This window comes from Bison bison, unplaced genomic scaffold (genome assembly GCF_000754665.1).
Source record: "Bison bison bison isolate TAMUID 2011002044 unplaced genomic scaffold, Bison_UMD1.0 scf7180017864105, whole genome shotgun sequence".
Taxonomy (NCBI): domain Eukaryota; kingdom Metazoa; phylum Chordata; class Mammalia; order Artiodactyla; family Bovidae; genus Bison; species Bison bison.
The window spans coordinates 3,110,381-3,125,498 of NW_011494677.1; the positions used below are offsets into that span (position 1 = coordinate 3,110,381).

The following is a 15,118-nucleotide window of genomic DNA, read 5'->3' on the forward strand; positions in this document are numbered from 1 at the left end:
GGGTGGGTGGTGTTGGGGATTGCTCTCTTCCTCCATCCCACATCTTAGATGGCAGCTCTGAAGACTAATGCATAGGTAGAGTCAAAGTTATCTGGGCTGTACACGTCAAAACAACATGAAAATCTTCCAACCAAAAGGAAGAAAACACTCTTAGGCAGTCTTGAACTACATAGCCAAGGATCCGAGCTTGAATTCAGAACAGCAACCCCAAAAGGAACCCTCATCACTGCTCATCATAAAGCAACATGATAGCAGGGGTGATGGACGCTGATTATTCATCAGGTCAGTTACTGAGGAAGTTCGGGTGTCATTTCACTCATCTATCAACTTGTCTGTAAACCACGCTTCACTATAAACACGGTATTTGGCAGTCATATCAAAGAATGTTTTCAGTGCTTCCTGACCGTGTTCTAGGAAATATATTTCAAGGGGCTTAAACTCTAGGGACCACCCAAAACTTCTGAGCCAGCATGGCTGTCAGCCCTAACAGGGCATCTGATGGAGTGTATGGTCCATGCTGAGAGGCAGACGGCAAAGTGTAATGTCAGCACTGCTTCTGGCTTGCCGTGTAAATCAAGGCAACTTCCGGAGCTATGGTGGTGTTCACTCTGACACCGGAAGAGTCAAGATCTTAAAAATGGACCTTACGGGACATCAACATGTAAATATAATACATTCAAACAAACGCTAGAAGATACACAAACGCACACTTACCACCCACCTGTATTTGGCATTACTAAGCGTCCTCCCAAATGGCCAAAGACACCCGTGGTCCTCAGCTCGGTCCGTGTAGGGAGTGATGACAAGTTCTGGATGTAGGGCGTCTTATTTCTGGCATGCACTGTCGTGAAGCTGCGGTTATTTCCGTGGGGGAAAGTCCCAGAATGATTCTTGCCGTGGTACTCGGCTCGCTCGGACACTCCCAGGGAGACCATGAACGAGCTCTGCACTTTGACTTTGATGTCCGACAAAGGGTTAAAGAGTGAGGACTCCGTCATGAGCTCCTTGTCCAGGGGGTCCTGTAGACAGATGGGCCCACTGTACGTTCGGCTCACTGTCAGGTCCGGTTGCATGGAGGGGTTCAAGAGCAGGGAGTTACCTGGTCAGAGAAGATGGATCTGTCACTCAGAAGCTGTAAAGCACCATAGTTACTCCTTCACATGCTTCTACAAACTACGCTGCACATGCTCACCAGCCGCCCGGGTCACGGCTGACCCCTCAGACCCGCCCTGGGCATCTAAAGTGTCTCTAACAGGCTGATCAATAGTGTCCAGAGCCTCGGAATCAGGAGCTCTGGCTTTTGCAGTCAATTTCCTGAATGGTGCCGATCTAACTCATCCTTTTCTCGAGCTCTTTATGTGCTATCCTTTCAAAACAATTATTTCTGGCACTCCACCAGGCAACTTACTCAGGTATGATTGTTTACGGGATTATTTTAATTGGCAAAGAGGAGCTTCTAAAAAAATAAAAGAGGAAAGAAAGATGTTTTGCAATCCAGTTTGGAGCAAAAATAACATCTGTTCAGTTTAAATGGCAAAGAGATGACACAGCATGGTGACGAGGTGGTGCTGTTTATAACCGAGGTGGCGTGGGTGCCAACACGTCTCCCCTGGAATTCTGGGCAGTTTCTGGGGGAGGAAATGTGTCCTCAGAGCAAAAGGGTCAGGGGGCTTCACGAGCTGCTCCATGTCTGAGCAGCCAATTCACTCTGATAACACGAATGTCACTCTGAGAGGCACAGAGGATCCCAGCTTCCACAAGGGGAGCAGCTGAGAATGGTTTCTTTCTGACTCAAAACAAATGGAGAAAAATAATCCTTACAAAAACATGAGAAATTGGACTTTCTCATCGGCTGGGACATAACCATTTTTTTTCTATGCCCAAATATTAAAAAGAAATGCTGTGATATTTTCTTGTGATGAAGTAATCTCATTTATTAGTAAACAACAAAATAACCCTCAGTTCCAAACTTCCTGCCCATATCAGTCCATCAATGTGACATCTCAAATTGAAACCCAAAACACATTAAACCATTTTCCTTTGGGGCCTGACAAAAATGTTTCGCATGTGATATTTTGGAAAATGTTGCAATTTCAGACCATATCCTATTAGCTTCTATTGTTTTTCCATTTTCATAATTTGTAACAACACCAGCAGGAAATCTATAACCCTGACTTTTCCCACCTCTTTGTTCTGACGCTCTAAGAATCCCAAATCACAGAGGAGCAGGTTCAAAATGAGATGAAATACCTTATAGATGTAAAAGCACCTTGATGAGGCATTTTTCCATGTTTGAGGATCTTTTTATATTATAAGGAGCTGAGCTTTTTAACAGAACTGCACTAAACTTTACAGATACCAGTCTTACTCTGGGTTATGAAGCAAGAAGCAGGATGGAAGAACCATCTCACATCTGAAAAGTTTGGAGCAGGGGTTTCCACTGGTGCCTGAAAAAGCATCTCTCTTGGTCTCATGGCTGTTTTCTCTCACGCCCTCACCTTCTAACGTTTAATTTCTGGCTACTGTTAGAAGACCCTGCTATCTTACGTAAAGTCAAGAAGCAAAAACATTTCCTAGAGTTAGACTTAAGTCTTAATTGCCCATCACTATACACACATACATATGTGTATGTTTGTGTATGTGTATATATATGAAAAATACACACAAAATCACATATAAAGTTGGTGGCCAACTTGATTTAAGTCTGACTGAAGATAATTCCCCAGTGACCGCAAGTTTCTCTTTGGATGTCCTTTTCAAGGCCCTGGTCTACTCTATGACATTCTATTAAATCTCACTGTTCACCCTGCTGGGGCTCCAATCATATTTGCTCAAGAAGGGATGTCATGAAGACAACAGAGCACCCATGTAAGGCATAGCCTCACCGTGAATGCAGGGGAGAGTAGAATTTGGATAAGGGGCTTCTGTTGGTATCACTAGTTTTGTGAGTTCTTGGTTAAAGAAAATGGTAAAAATAAAGTTTGGAAGGGCTACATACTCTCTGAGAGAGTCAGAATATAAGTTTCCTACATTCTGAGATGCCTCATGGTAATAAGATGTATCAGCTTATCCAAGTCAGCCTTCCCCAGATGTTCAGATCAGGGAACCGCCCCTCTCACCCACCACCTGCTGCTCTGCGGAACTCACTGGTGTCCTCTGTCAAGGTATGAGGAGACAGCCAGCTTCTAGAAGGATGTGCTCTACATTGACTGAGTACCTTAAGCCAAGGTATTATAAGCCAGGTTATTCCAGGCTGTTTCACCCTCACAAGGCCCCCCTGAGATAGATGTTAGTATGTCCATTTTACAGCTGGAAAAATTGAGACAGACAGAATAACTGATTTACTAGGTTTTACAGCAATTTTGGATTCAAATCTGACTTCAGAGCCTCTGAATTTACACACAAAGCTGCCACCCACACTACTGTGTATTCTGTTTTTCACTGGTAAGGTCTGAGACAGTGATATCTTATGATTTGATGGAGATATAATTTTAGTTTCTTACACAGTCGCAAGACTAGTTCCTTGGATGAAGTGAAGTCGCTCAGTTGTGTCTGACTCTTTGCGACCCCATGGACTATAGCCTACCAGGCTCCTTAGTCCACGGAATTTTCCAGGCAAGAGTACTGGAGAGGGTTGCCATTCCTTCTCCAGGGGATCTTCCCAACCCAGGGATCGAACCCGGGTCTCCTGCACTGCAGGCAGACACTTTATCGTCTGAGCCACTAGTTCACTGGATATACTTCTAATTAAATCATATATACTGAACTTCCCTGGTGGCTCAGTGGTAAAGAATCTGCCTGCCAATGCAGGAGACAGGAGTCTGATCCCTGGTCTGGGAAAATCCCACATGTTGTAGAACAATTAAGCCTGTGCGCCGTAACTATTGAGTCTGTGCTCTAGAGCCCGGGTGCTGCAGTTACTGAAGCTGGAAGACCCTAGAGCCCATGCTCTGCCACAAGAGAAGCCACCGCAGTGAGAAGCTTGGTCACCACGACTTTAGAGTAGCCCCACTTGCCACAACTAGAAGAGAAGTCTGCACACAGCAGTGAAGACCCAGCACAGCCAAAATAAGTCACATGTACTAAGTCACATAAGCTTAGTACATTGAGGTGACATGTTTTTATCTGAGATCAACCAGACTTAGACCAGAAGCCAAGGTGCCAGAACGTCAAAGTGTTAGTTGCTCAGTCGTATCCGACTCTTGGGACCCCATTCACTGTAGCCCCCCAGGCTCCTCTGTCCGTGAGATTCCCCAGGCAAGAATACTGGAGTGGGTTGCTATGCCCTTCTCCAGGGGATCTTCCCAACCCAGGGATGGAAACCGGGTCCCCCACATAGAAGGTAGATTCTTTACCATCTGAGCCGCCAGGTGTCAGAAGTGAGTGGTAAGCAGTCAAGTCGCTTGTGTCTCCCACCATCTCCCCATCCTAGCCTGCTTGGCTTTCCACTGCACCATCCTATCCCTACTCCATCACTGCCAAGCAGTAAGATTCCTGTACTGTAGGTGTTACTCACAAGCAATAAACAGAAATAAAAGTGACAATATTGATCACAAGGGTCAAAGTAGAAAACTTCATCTATGGAAATGAGACGGTTCCATTTTTTCTAAAATAAAAGCCATTTATGTCTCATCTCTGTCTCCCAATCAGGAACAGAGTTAGTTGGTAGAAGAAAATCAAATGACTCTTCTGTTTTCAAAATGAAATACTGCTATTGTTTGACATGATAAATTTTCCTTCCCTTCCAACAGAAGACTGCTTCAAGGTGGCAAAGGCAGAGAGTCATTTAGGCTGAGAATTTCATTTTTTCTCTGGTTAACTAGCCCATCATACATCCTCTAAAATCCTTTTACTTATTTAAAATAGAAATAACTCCACTGAATAAAATAACTCCATCTAATAAATAGTGTAATAAATATGCCTGTTAGAGTCATTGGTTTGTAGCTTTGAATAATCAATATTTTAGTTAACTAAACATACATTCCCAAAGCAGGCTGGTTAAAATAGAAAGTTGGGTGACCTGAGGCACTGACTACATATCAAAGATGGACACGCCATATTTAAAATGTGGGTAATGGTAAATCGAGGAGCTTCCCGGGTGACTCAGTGGTAAAGCATTTGCCTGCAGTGCAGGAGACTCAGGTTCAATCCCTGGCTTGGAAAGATCCCCTAGAGAAGGAAATGTTAACCCACTCCAGTATTCTTGCCTGGGAAATCTCATGGACAGAGGAGCCTGGTGGGGTACAGTCTACAGGGTCGCAAAACAGACATGACTGAGTGACTAAGCAACAACAGGTAATTGAGACCCATTGGTCCTCAGGGCAGCCAAGAACTCAGACAGACTCCTGCATCAAACCTGGCGTCCTAAGGTGTGAAGACAATTTTGGAGCGGCTCCCAGTGCCAAGAGCCACCCTCACACAGGACCAAAGAGCACGAGGGTCCTGCGTGAGTGTAGTCTACGGTCCTGAGGACGCGCTGTTGGGGGCCCTACGCCGCTGACCTTGACGGACTGTTTTGAAGTTGAAGGTCTGGAAGCCACCTGTCAATGCAGAAGAGTCGATGATGTCCACACCATAGTCACTCTGGCTGCGTCTGTACAGGGTGATGCCGATGACCAGGACTGCAACAGCCACAACCGCAGCACCCAAGCCTGAGTACAAAGCGATGTCACTGGCATTCTCAATGCCTGAAAGACACAAAAGCAATCCTCAATGGCCAACATGGGCACAGTGCCAAAAAGCCACCCCAGGACACAGAATGAAACACTCTTGGAATTTTTGGAGCTACGGATCAGGCAACATGACAGATGTGGCTAGTCGCGAGTTGACTCTCCAACAATAATCAGCTTCTAGAAGACCTTGTATAAACCAAAGGGATGCTAGTTAAATAACTTAACTGCATTAAGGTAGCTTACCACATAATGGAATCTGCAACAGAAGCAATTTTGCAAAGAATATAAGAGTTTTCAAGGAAAAACAGGCAACTGCTTAATTTGCTTGTTTTAGGAAATCTTATTGCCCTGCAAAGTTTTTTTTTTTAATATATATATATACACTTTATTTTTGTTGGAAGACATGAGACCCACGTACAATGACAAAATATGGGTGAACCGCTCTGCTTGTCTATGGCCTGGGCGCATGCATTCACAGAGAGCATTCTCGGGTGATAAGGTAACGCATGGTCTATGAGTCAAGAGACCAGAGCTCAGGAGTATGAACTTGAGCTTTGGCCCAAGTCACTCAGTTCATCAGAACGCTGACGTTCGTCAGAACGCTGACAGTCATCAGGGTATTCACAATCATTATGAGCGACTTTCTGTTGTGAGATATGAAAAGCACTCGGTCCCAGGCACTCTTATGTCCATGGTAAATGTTTGCTGGCACCAACTGAATGCTTGACTCTAGAAGTTTGTTTTTGTGGACGAGGACTGGTCTCTAAGAGGGCACATGCTGTTTCTCCCATACCTCTCCTACTCCATCCTATTGAATGCATGGGCAAAGCAAAAATAAAAGCGTTAGTTTGAAATTTAGATGGTGGGTGGCTCCCCATCCCCCAAGATAACACTGTAGCTGCTTTCCAACCCTTTGGCTAGAGGTCCTCAGGGTGTGGTTGATTCCTGAGGAGCCTTGGAATGGCTAGTGCAATTCAGCATGACATCTACCCAAGAACATGTAAGTCTTGAAGTGTGTTAACAGTGGAAGGTGGCAAGTATTCACTACATAACTGATCTCCTTACAGATTATGTGGTAGGCATACTAAACAGGTCCGAAAGTAATTACTCTGTCACCCCTGCTGGGTTTAGCAGATAAAACAAACCTATCATATATTTACCTTGTAATTGCACAGCACTTAGTCTGTGCTCACCGCACCCTAGTATGCTACTTATGTTATCAAGTGAGGAAGACTAACCACATGGCTAAATTTATTTTCAACAAAGTTAGTGGACTATAAAATAAGGTGCCGCCAAATGAAAGCAGGAACAAGGAAATCAAGCAGAACCAGATCAGTAACAGGGCGGCCAACACATAAAAATAATTCATGGGGGAGAAAAACAGTCATCTCAAAGAACAGTATCGGAAAGGTCAGAGGGTGATCAGACCCTTTTCATAACAGCAACCTGGGGGGTGTTGAGAAACAGTGTGATCTAGGCTTTAGTTCAACTTCATGGTGGTCCAAATGGGAGAGGGCCAGGGATGGTGGGGTATCAGTGGTGGTCTTCCCCAGCCCCCCAGAACCACAGGGTGAAGCCTGATGCCACCGCCAAAGTTCCAGTGTCCAAATAGGTCATGTGGGGAGAAAGAAGGGGAGTCATCACCCCATTCAGTCTCACTCTCCCTCTACTCAATTAAATTCCTTGGAGGGAATCATTAGAGAAGAGAGAAGTCACAAAACACAGCAGGTACGGCAAGCCAGGGCACCAGGAGCAGGGAGAGAACTGGACTGGACCTAGTGAGCCTTCCCCCTTCTTCCCTCCAGGTCCTTGGGCGCTGCTCACGGATGGCACCATCATCTTAAAAGGTGTATCTGGGGAGAATACACCTGCTCAGCAACTAAAGAAAGAGCCTGGCAGGGTCCTGAATGCAGCTGCTCTGTCACTGAGCTGGCAAAGTAGACACAAAGACATCTTTAGCTTCCCAGGTACTAAAATAGGAAGGGCCAGAAGCCAGAGGATGACCAACGTGAAAGTACTTCTGCTGAAAATGGATATCACTGGACGTGAAATCCTGACACAGAACTCAGTAGCAGGAACAAGCTGTCTTTGTTCCCCTGGATTCCTATCTTGCTGTTTCTGGCGTCCACCCTCTTGCTACCCAGGTAACCAGAATTCTCCGTTCTCAAGTTATGAGTTCTGTTTTAGAAAAGGACTCTCCAGCTTCAGATGAAGGTATCAACGTCAGATATAGCTCATTGTGTTTGCTCTTCCAGGAATATGTGCAGAACCTCTTAATAACCTCTTAATAAATACTGAATTATAAAATTTTTAGAAATGAATATGGGGACTTTGGGGCTAGGGTAGGGAAAGAAGGGAGAGAGACTCATACAGGGATCACTGCTTCCCTAGGAGGCTCACCCTAGCACCTGGTGGGACAGTTTGACCTAGACTCAGAAGTCCATGGGATTCATTTTACAAGAACAATCTGTCCTGGCAATTTGATGTTTCTACATCTAATGATCTCATCATTCAACATACACTTGTGACGGGTCAACTGCTCAGTGGAAATGAAGACATATGGGTGAAAATTAACATGTGGTCCATATTCTCCATTGTTTCTTGTCTGAAAGACAAGGCTGTGATGGGACTCCGGTATCCAAGTGCAGCTACAGATGCAGACACGAGTCCTCAAGACCTCATCAGTCATCCTTAGAGCTCAGTCTTCTAAAGTTGAGTCACTTCCTTCTTCTTCCTCTTTTTCTCTTCTCTATTTACCTGCTTTTACTTCATCTTATTCTTCCTTTATTCCCCCTGCCCTGCTGCTGCTGCTAAGTCACTTCAGTTGTGTCCGACTCTGTGCGACCCCATAGATGGCAGCCCACCAGGCTTCCCCGTCCCTGGGATTCTCCAGGCAAGAACACTGGAGTGGGTTGTCGTTTCCTTCTCCAATGCATGAAAGTGAAAAGTGAAAGTGAAGTCTCTCAGTCACGTCCGACTCTTCGAGACCCCATGGACTGCAGCCCACCAGGCTCCTCTGTCCATGAGATTTTCTAGGCAAAAGTACTGGAGTGGGGTGCCATTGCCTTCTCCGTCCCCCTGCCCTACCATTTGCTAATCTTTTTTCTCCAGGACAGTAGAGTAGGTTTCCCTGTAAAGATTCCTGTGTCCTTACAAATCTAATTGATTCCCTTTTCATGTGTGTCCAGGACTGGCCCCAGGAGAACCTGAGGTTTAGGCTTGATGTCTGTGTCTGTGAGCACATAGGCACTTGGAGGGGTGCCACGAAGAACCATTCCACATGTGCACGTGTACATATGTGGTCACACTCAGCTCTCATTGGAAGAACATCAGAAGTCACTGCTTCCACCTGCTAGCCAAAGGCCCTGTGCCCCTTTCAGATTATAAGGATGGGTCTTTGTCATATACCCCCCATCCCTCTAGGCATCTAGGCCCTTCCCACCTCTGTCTACCCATCCGTCAGTGCAGGGCCCCCTCCTCCAAGCCAGCTGGACTGTGCCTTGGCTAGTCCACCAACCCTGCCAACCCCTGGTTCTCTGAACTCTGACATCACTTATGGCTCCTCGAACTCTTTTTGGATCTGTTGATGGGTAATGACCTGAATGCCAAGGCATCCTACCTGCTTGACACTCGGCACAAGCACTTCTCTGTCATTTCCCCCAGAAATGTGTGAGTCATCCTGTGCAGCTATCTGTTGATTGCTCCCTGAACTCAGACTAGCCTGAGGGAGACTGTAGAACCCCTGCCACAGAGACCGCCTTTTCCTTACAGCCACACACACACATTTACATCTGTCTGCTCACTCTTACATCTGGGGCTGGTTTGTTTCCTCCAACTCATTCTGAACAAAAAGCTTTGATCAGGCTATTCTGCCTTTGTGGGCAGAGGGTGTTTTTTTTTTTCCTCTGGATTTCTGTCATACATATCAATGTGTGATTGATGTCTTTCCAGGGTTTCCATCCCCATTTCCTCTCTCCAAGCACTGTGAAAGCTTTAGGTCAAGTTCAGAAGGGCACAACATGTGGTATAAAAAATTGTGCATGATCTATAGGATAAAGAAAACAAAAATAAAAACGATGGGGAAATCTCTTATATTGCAAATTAGTCAGAAACTACAGAGGGATCTGTTCATTGCTGGAAGGAGTGGGAACTATCTACAGAGAAAGGCTGCAAAGATTAATAGTTGGAAACTAGGACCCTGGAAAGGAACGTTTATGGGTTCATTTGGCCTGGAGAAAAGAGAACTATAAAGTGGCTTGTGGGGATCTTTAATGCATAAAGCGTGGTTCTAAAAAGAAGCTCACAGTAGGTGCCCAGTGAACCTTCATTTATGATGACGCTAGTAACCAGCTCGTCACCCACTCTAACAAGGGCTGAAAAGGAGGACCTGGCCTTTTATTATAGCAATTGGGACTCTGTTAGATATTCAAATGACCTTTTCTACAAGGAGGGTTGTTGAAAAAAACAACTGTGCTGTATTTCTGAGGAAGCTTGTGAAATCTCCTTTAGAGTTTCTCAAAACCAGCATGACCTGACAATAGTCTGCAGTTATATTTTTGGTCAAAGCTGGTGAGAAAGGCTAAGTGACTTTTCAAAATCCTTTTGTGTTGGGGGCCAGAGTGAGGTACTCCGCCCATGGCAAAGGTCATGAGGAAGGAGGCTCGACATACGCAAAGGCGAGATCAAGCCTCAGGAGTCCCCCTGGAAATCCTTGAGCATCTATCCCCATAACCAGAGCCTGCCTACTTTACTACTTTGTGCTCACCTACACCTTTGACTTTACGGGGGGCTGTCCCCCACCACCTCTTTTGGAGAAGGAATTAACTTAGAGCTCCAGTTAATAATAATTTCTGGGCGTGATAGGAGTGTTTCAACCTACAAACTCCTCTGAAGGTTCTCTAGCCTGCCTGACAGGCTTGTCCAGCCACATGTGATTGCTCACAGCCTTCCAACTGTGAGAGGCATGAGATGCTTTAAACCTTCTAAAAACAGGTTCTTTAGAGAAGTTAGAAAACTATAAGTATAGTGGGCTGATTAGAAACTGTATTGGTGAAGGGTTTTTCATTTGTTGAGCCAATGTTTGTTGCTAAGTCTCCACATCCCCTGCCCTTACACACATTAATGAATATATAGAAGAAATAAGTATTAACCTTTGATATTAATCACGTTAGACCTTAGGCTAAGTAAATTCTTTCCCTAACTAAAACCCACTACACCCTCACCCTATAAGAATGTAACTTTATTTGGGTGGTGTCTGTTTTAAGAATAATCACCCCTGGAGAAATAAGTGTCCTGGTTGACTGACCACTGTCACAAGGAGAGGGTCATAAATTGTCAGCAGGCCCCCCTGGCCAGAAGATGATGTAACACCCCTAAGACCTCTGTATACATTTGTATGAAGCACCTGACTTTGATAAAAGTCAGGACTGCTGACCCCACGTGACTTTTGCATAACATCTCAGTGTATAAAAGTAGACCATGGAAAATAAAGAATGGGGATCAGTTTCTCGAAATACTGGTCTCCCCATGTCTCTCTCTCTTTCACTCTGGCTGAGTCTCCATCTGGAGCGCGGAACCCACCATGCTTACTAATTATGCCCGGGCTTCTAAGATCCGACCGGGGAGGCCTCAGTGTCTCCTCTCCTTCGGGAGAACGGAAGGACGCCTGCGGCCTACGTAAGTGGTGTAAACTTCTTGTCTTGAAGTTTTATTGGTCTCCCGCGTAAACCAAGCCACTCAGCCTCTTTTCTCCACTGAATTTTCCTACTGAGCTATCCTTATTCTATTACTCTTTATATCTTTAATTAATATCTAATTGAAGCTATTGTATCCTGACCCTCGCCGACGCCGTCCCCGCTTCGAATACCCTGGATCAGCCGGGGCAGGACCCCGGCACTTTTGAACTTCAGAGTTCAAGGACTAGGTATTCACAGGCTCCTGTCCTTATGAATTATAATCATACCTAGTCATTCATAGTGACATATGTACCCCAAGGACTAAATTTAAGGGCTGTTTATTTAGTTTGCCTTCCTCTCTTCACAGGACTCTCATTTGAAAGACATATTAACTCCACTTATTTATGGAAATTTAGCTCAATTCCCATATTATGAGTTTAAGTATCAGATTAGAATCTATTTTATAGGATTAGATAGCTACACAAAATGAATAAAGGAGCACAACAAAATGCCTTTCAAAACATACAGTTAGAGAATTTGGGACTGACATGTACACGTGGCTAGATTTAAAACGGGCCAACAAAGACCTACTGTACAGCACAGGAAACTCTGCTCAAAGTCATGTTAACAACCGAAATGAGAAAAGAATTTGAAAAGAACAGATACATGTTTATGGATAACTGAATCACTTTGCTGTACACCTGAAACTATCACAATGTCGTTAATCAACTCTACTGCACTATAAAAGTCAAGAAAAACATATGGTATTCTCTTTTTATCTTATTGGATACTGTAGAATGACCACTGCTCTTGTTTTAGAAGGAAAAAACTCAGCAACTTGACTTGATGTGTATAAGGCAGTGAATCCTTAAGGAATTCACACAACAGAGCTTCACAAAGAGAAGGCTGAGAGAGAGAACATGAATGGAAGACAGAAGAATTAGCTGCTCCGCTGGACTCCCAGGAAGCAGCAGTCTCTAGCCCAGCCCCGCCTCATCCTGACCCAGAGGTACAGACAGGGCCGTAGACACCGAGGGGTGTGCCACAACATTTAACTGCACGCTAGCACATAACAGAAGTTATTGTTCGGACTGTTCATACTTGTCATTGAGAAACCACATTCCTTGAAAAAAGCATCAGAAAATAACTTTAAAGTGGTCAGCTCTGGGCAACCACGGTGAGCAGTTCTGATGATACTTTGCATTGCCTGGAATCTCACAGTCCCGTCACCAGTCAGCATCTCGGTTTTTCCACCTTAGTGAAGTGAGTGAAGTTGCTTAGCTGTGTCCAACTCTTTGCGACCCTGTGGACTATAGCCCACCAGGGTCCTCTGTCCATGGGATTCTCCAGGCAAGAATACTGGAGTGGGTTGCTATTTCCTTCTCCAGGGGATCTTCCCGACCCAGGGATCAAATCCAGGTCTCCTGCATTGTGGGTAAACGCTTTAACCTCTGAGCCAATTCCACCTTGCCACCCTCCAAATGCTCCTTGTTGTCATTAACAATGACAGCAGCACATTCTTCAGTAGCTCTTACTGTATGCCAGGCACTGTTCTAGTCTTTTATTTACACTGATTAACTCATTTTAATCCTTCCAACAAACTTGTAAAAAGATGCCAATTTAAATATCGAAACTGAGGCCAGAAAATCACTTGTCTCACCCAAAGCCTCATGACGGTTAAGTAGCAGAGCTGGGATTCAATCCAAGGTAGCTCGACTCCGGCTCAATGCCTATCCAGCTGTGAACCTCTGCCCTGGTCGCACTGCCTGATACTGAAACCGCACACAAGCCCCTGTGTCCTTGTCTTCTGCACTAAGAGGCTGACTCAGAAGTTAACGATTGGGAAATGTGAAGATGTAAAAACAAACAATGGCTGCTGGGCTGGGGAACTGAAAACTATTTAGACTCTGAATTTGCCACCTGGCAGAATCACCGAACTACCTTTTCCCTAAAAGATACAGATTAACACTTGACATGTAGGAAGCAGGCCCCCACCAGATGAAAACTGCTAACCACAGGAACACAGGCCCCAGACCAGTTGGAACCATTAAGCTGATGATGCTGTTTCCTTCTCACCTCACCATCAGTCAGAAGAATGTCCATGAGCTGATCGCGTCCTCTTTGAACCATGACTATACAACTCCTCACTACCCTCTCCAGGGCAGGGCATGCAGACTTGAAGGCATTAGCTCACTGTGGCCCCCTTTGCCTGGCAAAGCAATGAAGCTTTTTCTTTCTATTTCACCCAAAACTCTGTCTCTGAGATGTAATTCAGCACCAGCGTACAGTTAAGTCCCTTACATATGAGCCTTCAAGGTGTGAAAGTCTAAAGATGCAAATGTGCCCCGTTTGCTAGCTATTGTACTGTATTACGTATTAGTACTTTCTAAGGTACTATACTGTAAGATTTAAAAAAAAAGTTCTCTTTATTTTTTGTGCTTGTTTTTTATGTACTATTTGTGTGAAAAGTATTATAAACCTATGACAGTAGAGTATTATATAGCCGATTGTATTAGCTGGGTACCTAGGCTAACTTTGTCAGACTTACAAACAGAGTGGACTTACAGATGTACTCTTGGAACAGAACTCATTCGTATGTGGGGGACTTACTGTACGGAGGCTGAAAATTTCACCAACAAAACCTCTTGATGGCAAGGGTAACCCAGTAATGGAGCACTAAGCTTGTGCCTGCTTCTCTGAGAACCGCAGGTATGATCATATTCTCATGCTCACAATCAAATCTATTTGCCGTAGAAGTATTCTATTTCTTCTTTTACAGATGGTGGTACAGGTTCAGATAGGGTAGAGGCTTCTTCATGAGAAAATGGCAAAGGTAGGGTTTGGACACCCATCTGTCTTCACTCCCCAGTGGTCTAACCATCACAGGATGGCCTCCGCACCTCTCCTCCCTGCACTGGCTTGACTACCCCGGTGCAGGAGCCCACCAACCAGACTGGTGGGTATCATCAAAAATCCAGTGCTCTGCAAACCCACCTGGGCTTCTTTGCAGCCTAATAATTATTGTATTCATGTCCCATGACCTAGAACAACTTTTCATCAACAGTTACTCTGAACTGCGTTTACTTTTTTCATCACCTCTGCTTCTCACTGCCCGCTTTTCCATGTGAGTCCCCTTCCCTCCAACACACACACACCCTCCCCCGCAACTCAAAACGCCTCTGCTCCGTCCTGTGCTTTCCTTTCCCTCTCCCTGTTCCCGGAACAGCTGCTCCTCCTCTGTGTCAGGCCGGCTCTGGTCTGCCCTCTCCTGCCTCCGCAGGGACCTGGCCTCATTCATTATTCCCTTTTGGTCTCGCATCTTTCAACTTTGCCTCCACACCTCTGCCTTGCCTTCTGCCTCCAAACACGGCCTGGTCTCCCTCATCACCTCTACCCCAATCCCTCTCCTGACTTACTCCCTGACAGATCTCTGAAAGAGGCAGTCTCTTTTCATATCCATGAAATCCTAAGCTCTTTGTTGAAAAGAATTATAAAAAACATTTTTAAAACATTAAACCTTTCTTGATCATAATTTCCCTAACCAGTTAACCTCTATCCCTGTTGAAGTAAAAGAATAAATAGAAAACACACACAGGAGGAGGAAGTACTTTAGGAACTATAAAAAGTTACACTACACTAAGAAAAAAATTCATCCTTCAACTAAGCCAGAAAGATATGGCTTCAACTAAGCCAACATATATGATATTGCATACATGGAAAAAACGATACAAATGAACTTATATAAAAAATAGATCCATAGACATAGAAAAC

General features: G+C 44.8%; 1 protein-coding gene across 1 annotated transcript in view; it reads right to left on the reverse strand.

Annotated features, from left to right (window-relative positions):
* UNC5D (unc-5 homolog D (C. elegans)) overlaps window positions 1-15,118 on the reverse strand; it is a 284,709-nt gene that overhangs the window by 76,661 nt on the left and 192,930 nt on the right. The window contains exons 9-10 of the mRNA XM_010838852.1: window positions 5,502-5,687; window positions 722-1,099 (exon numbers count right to left, since the gene is read on the reverse strand). Coding sequence (XP_010837154.1) covers window positions 722-1,099; window positions 5,502-5,687 — 564 coding nt within the window. The remainder of the gene's footprint in view (window positions 1-721; window positions 1,100-5,501; window positions 5,688-15,118) is intronic.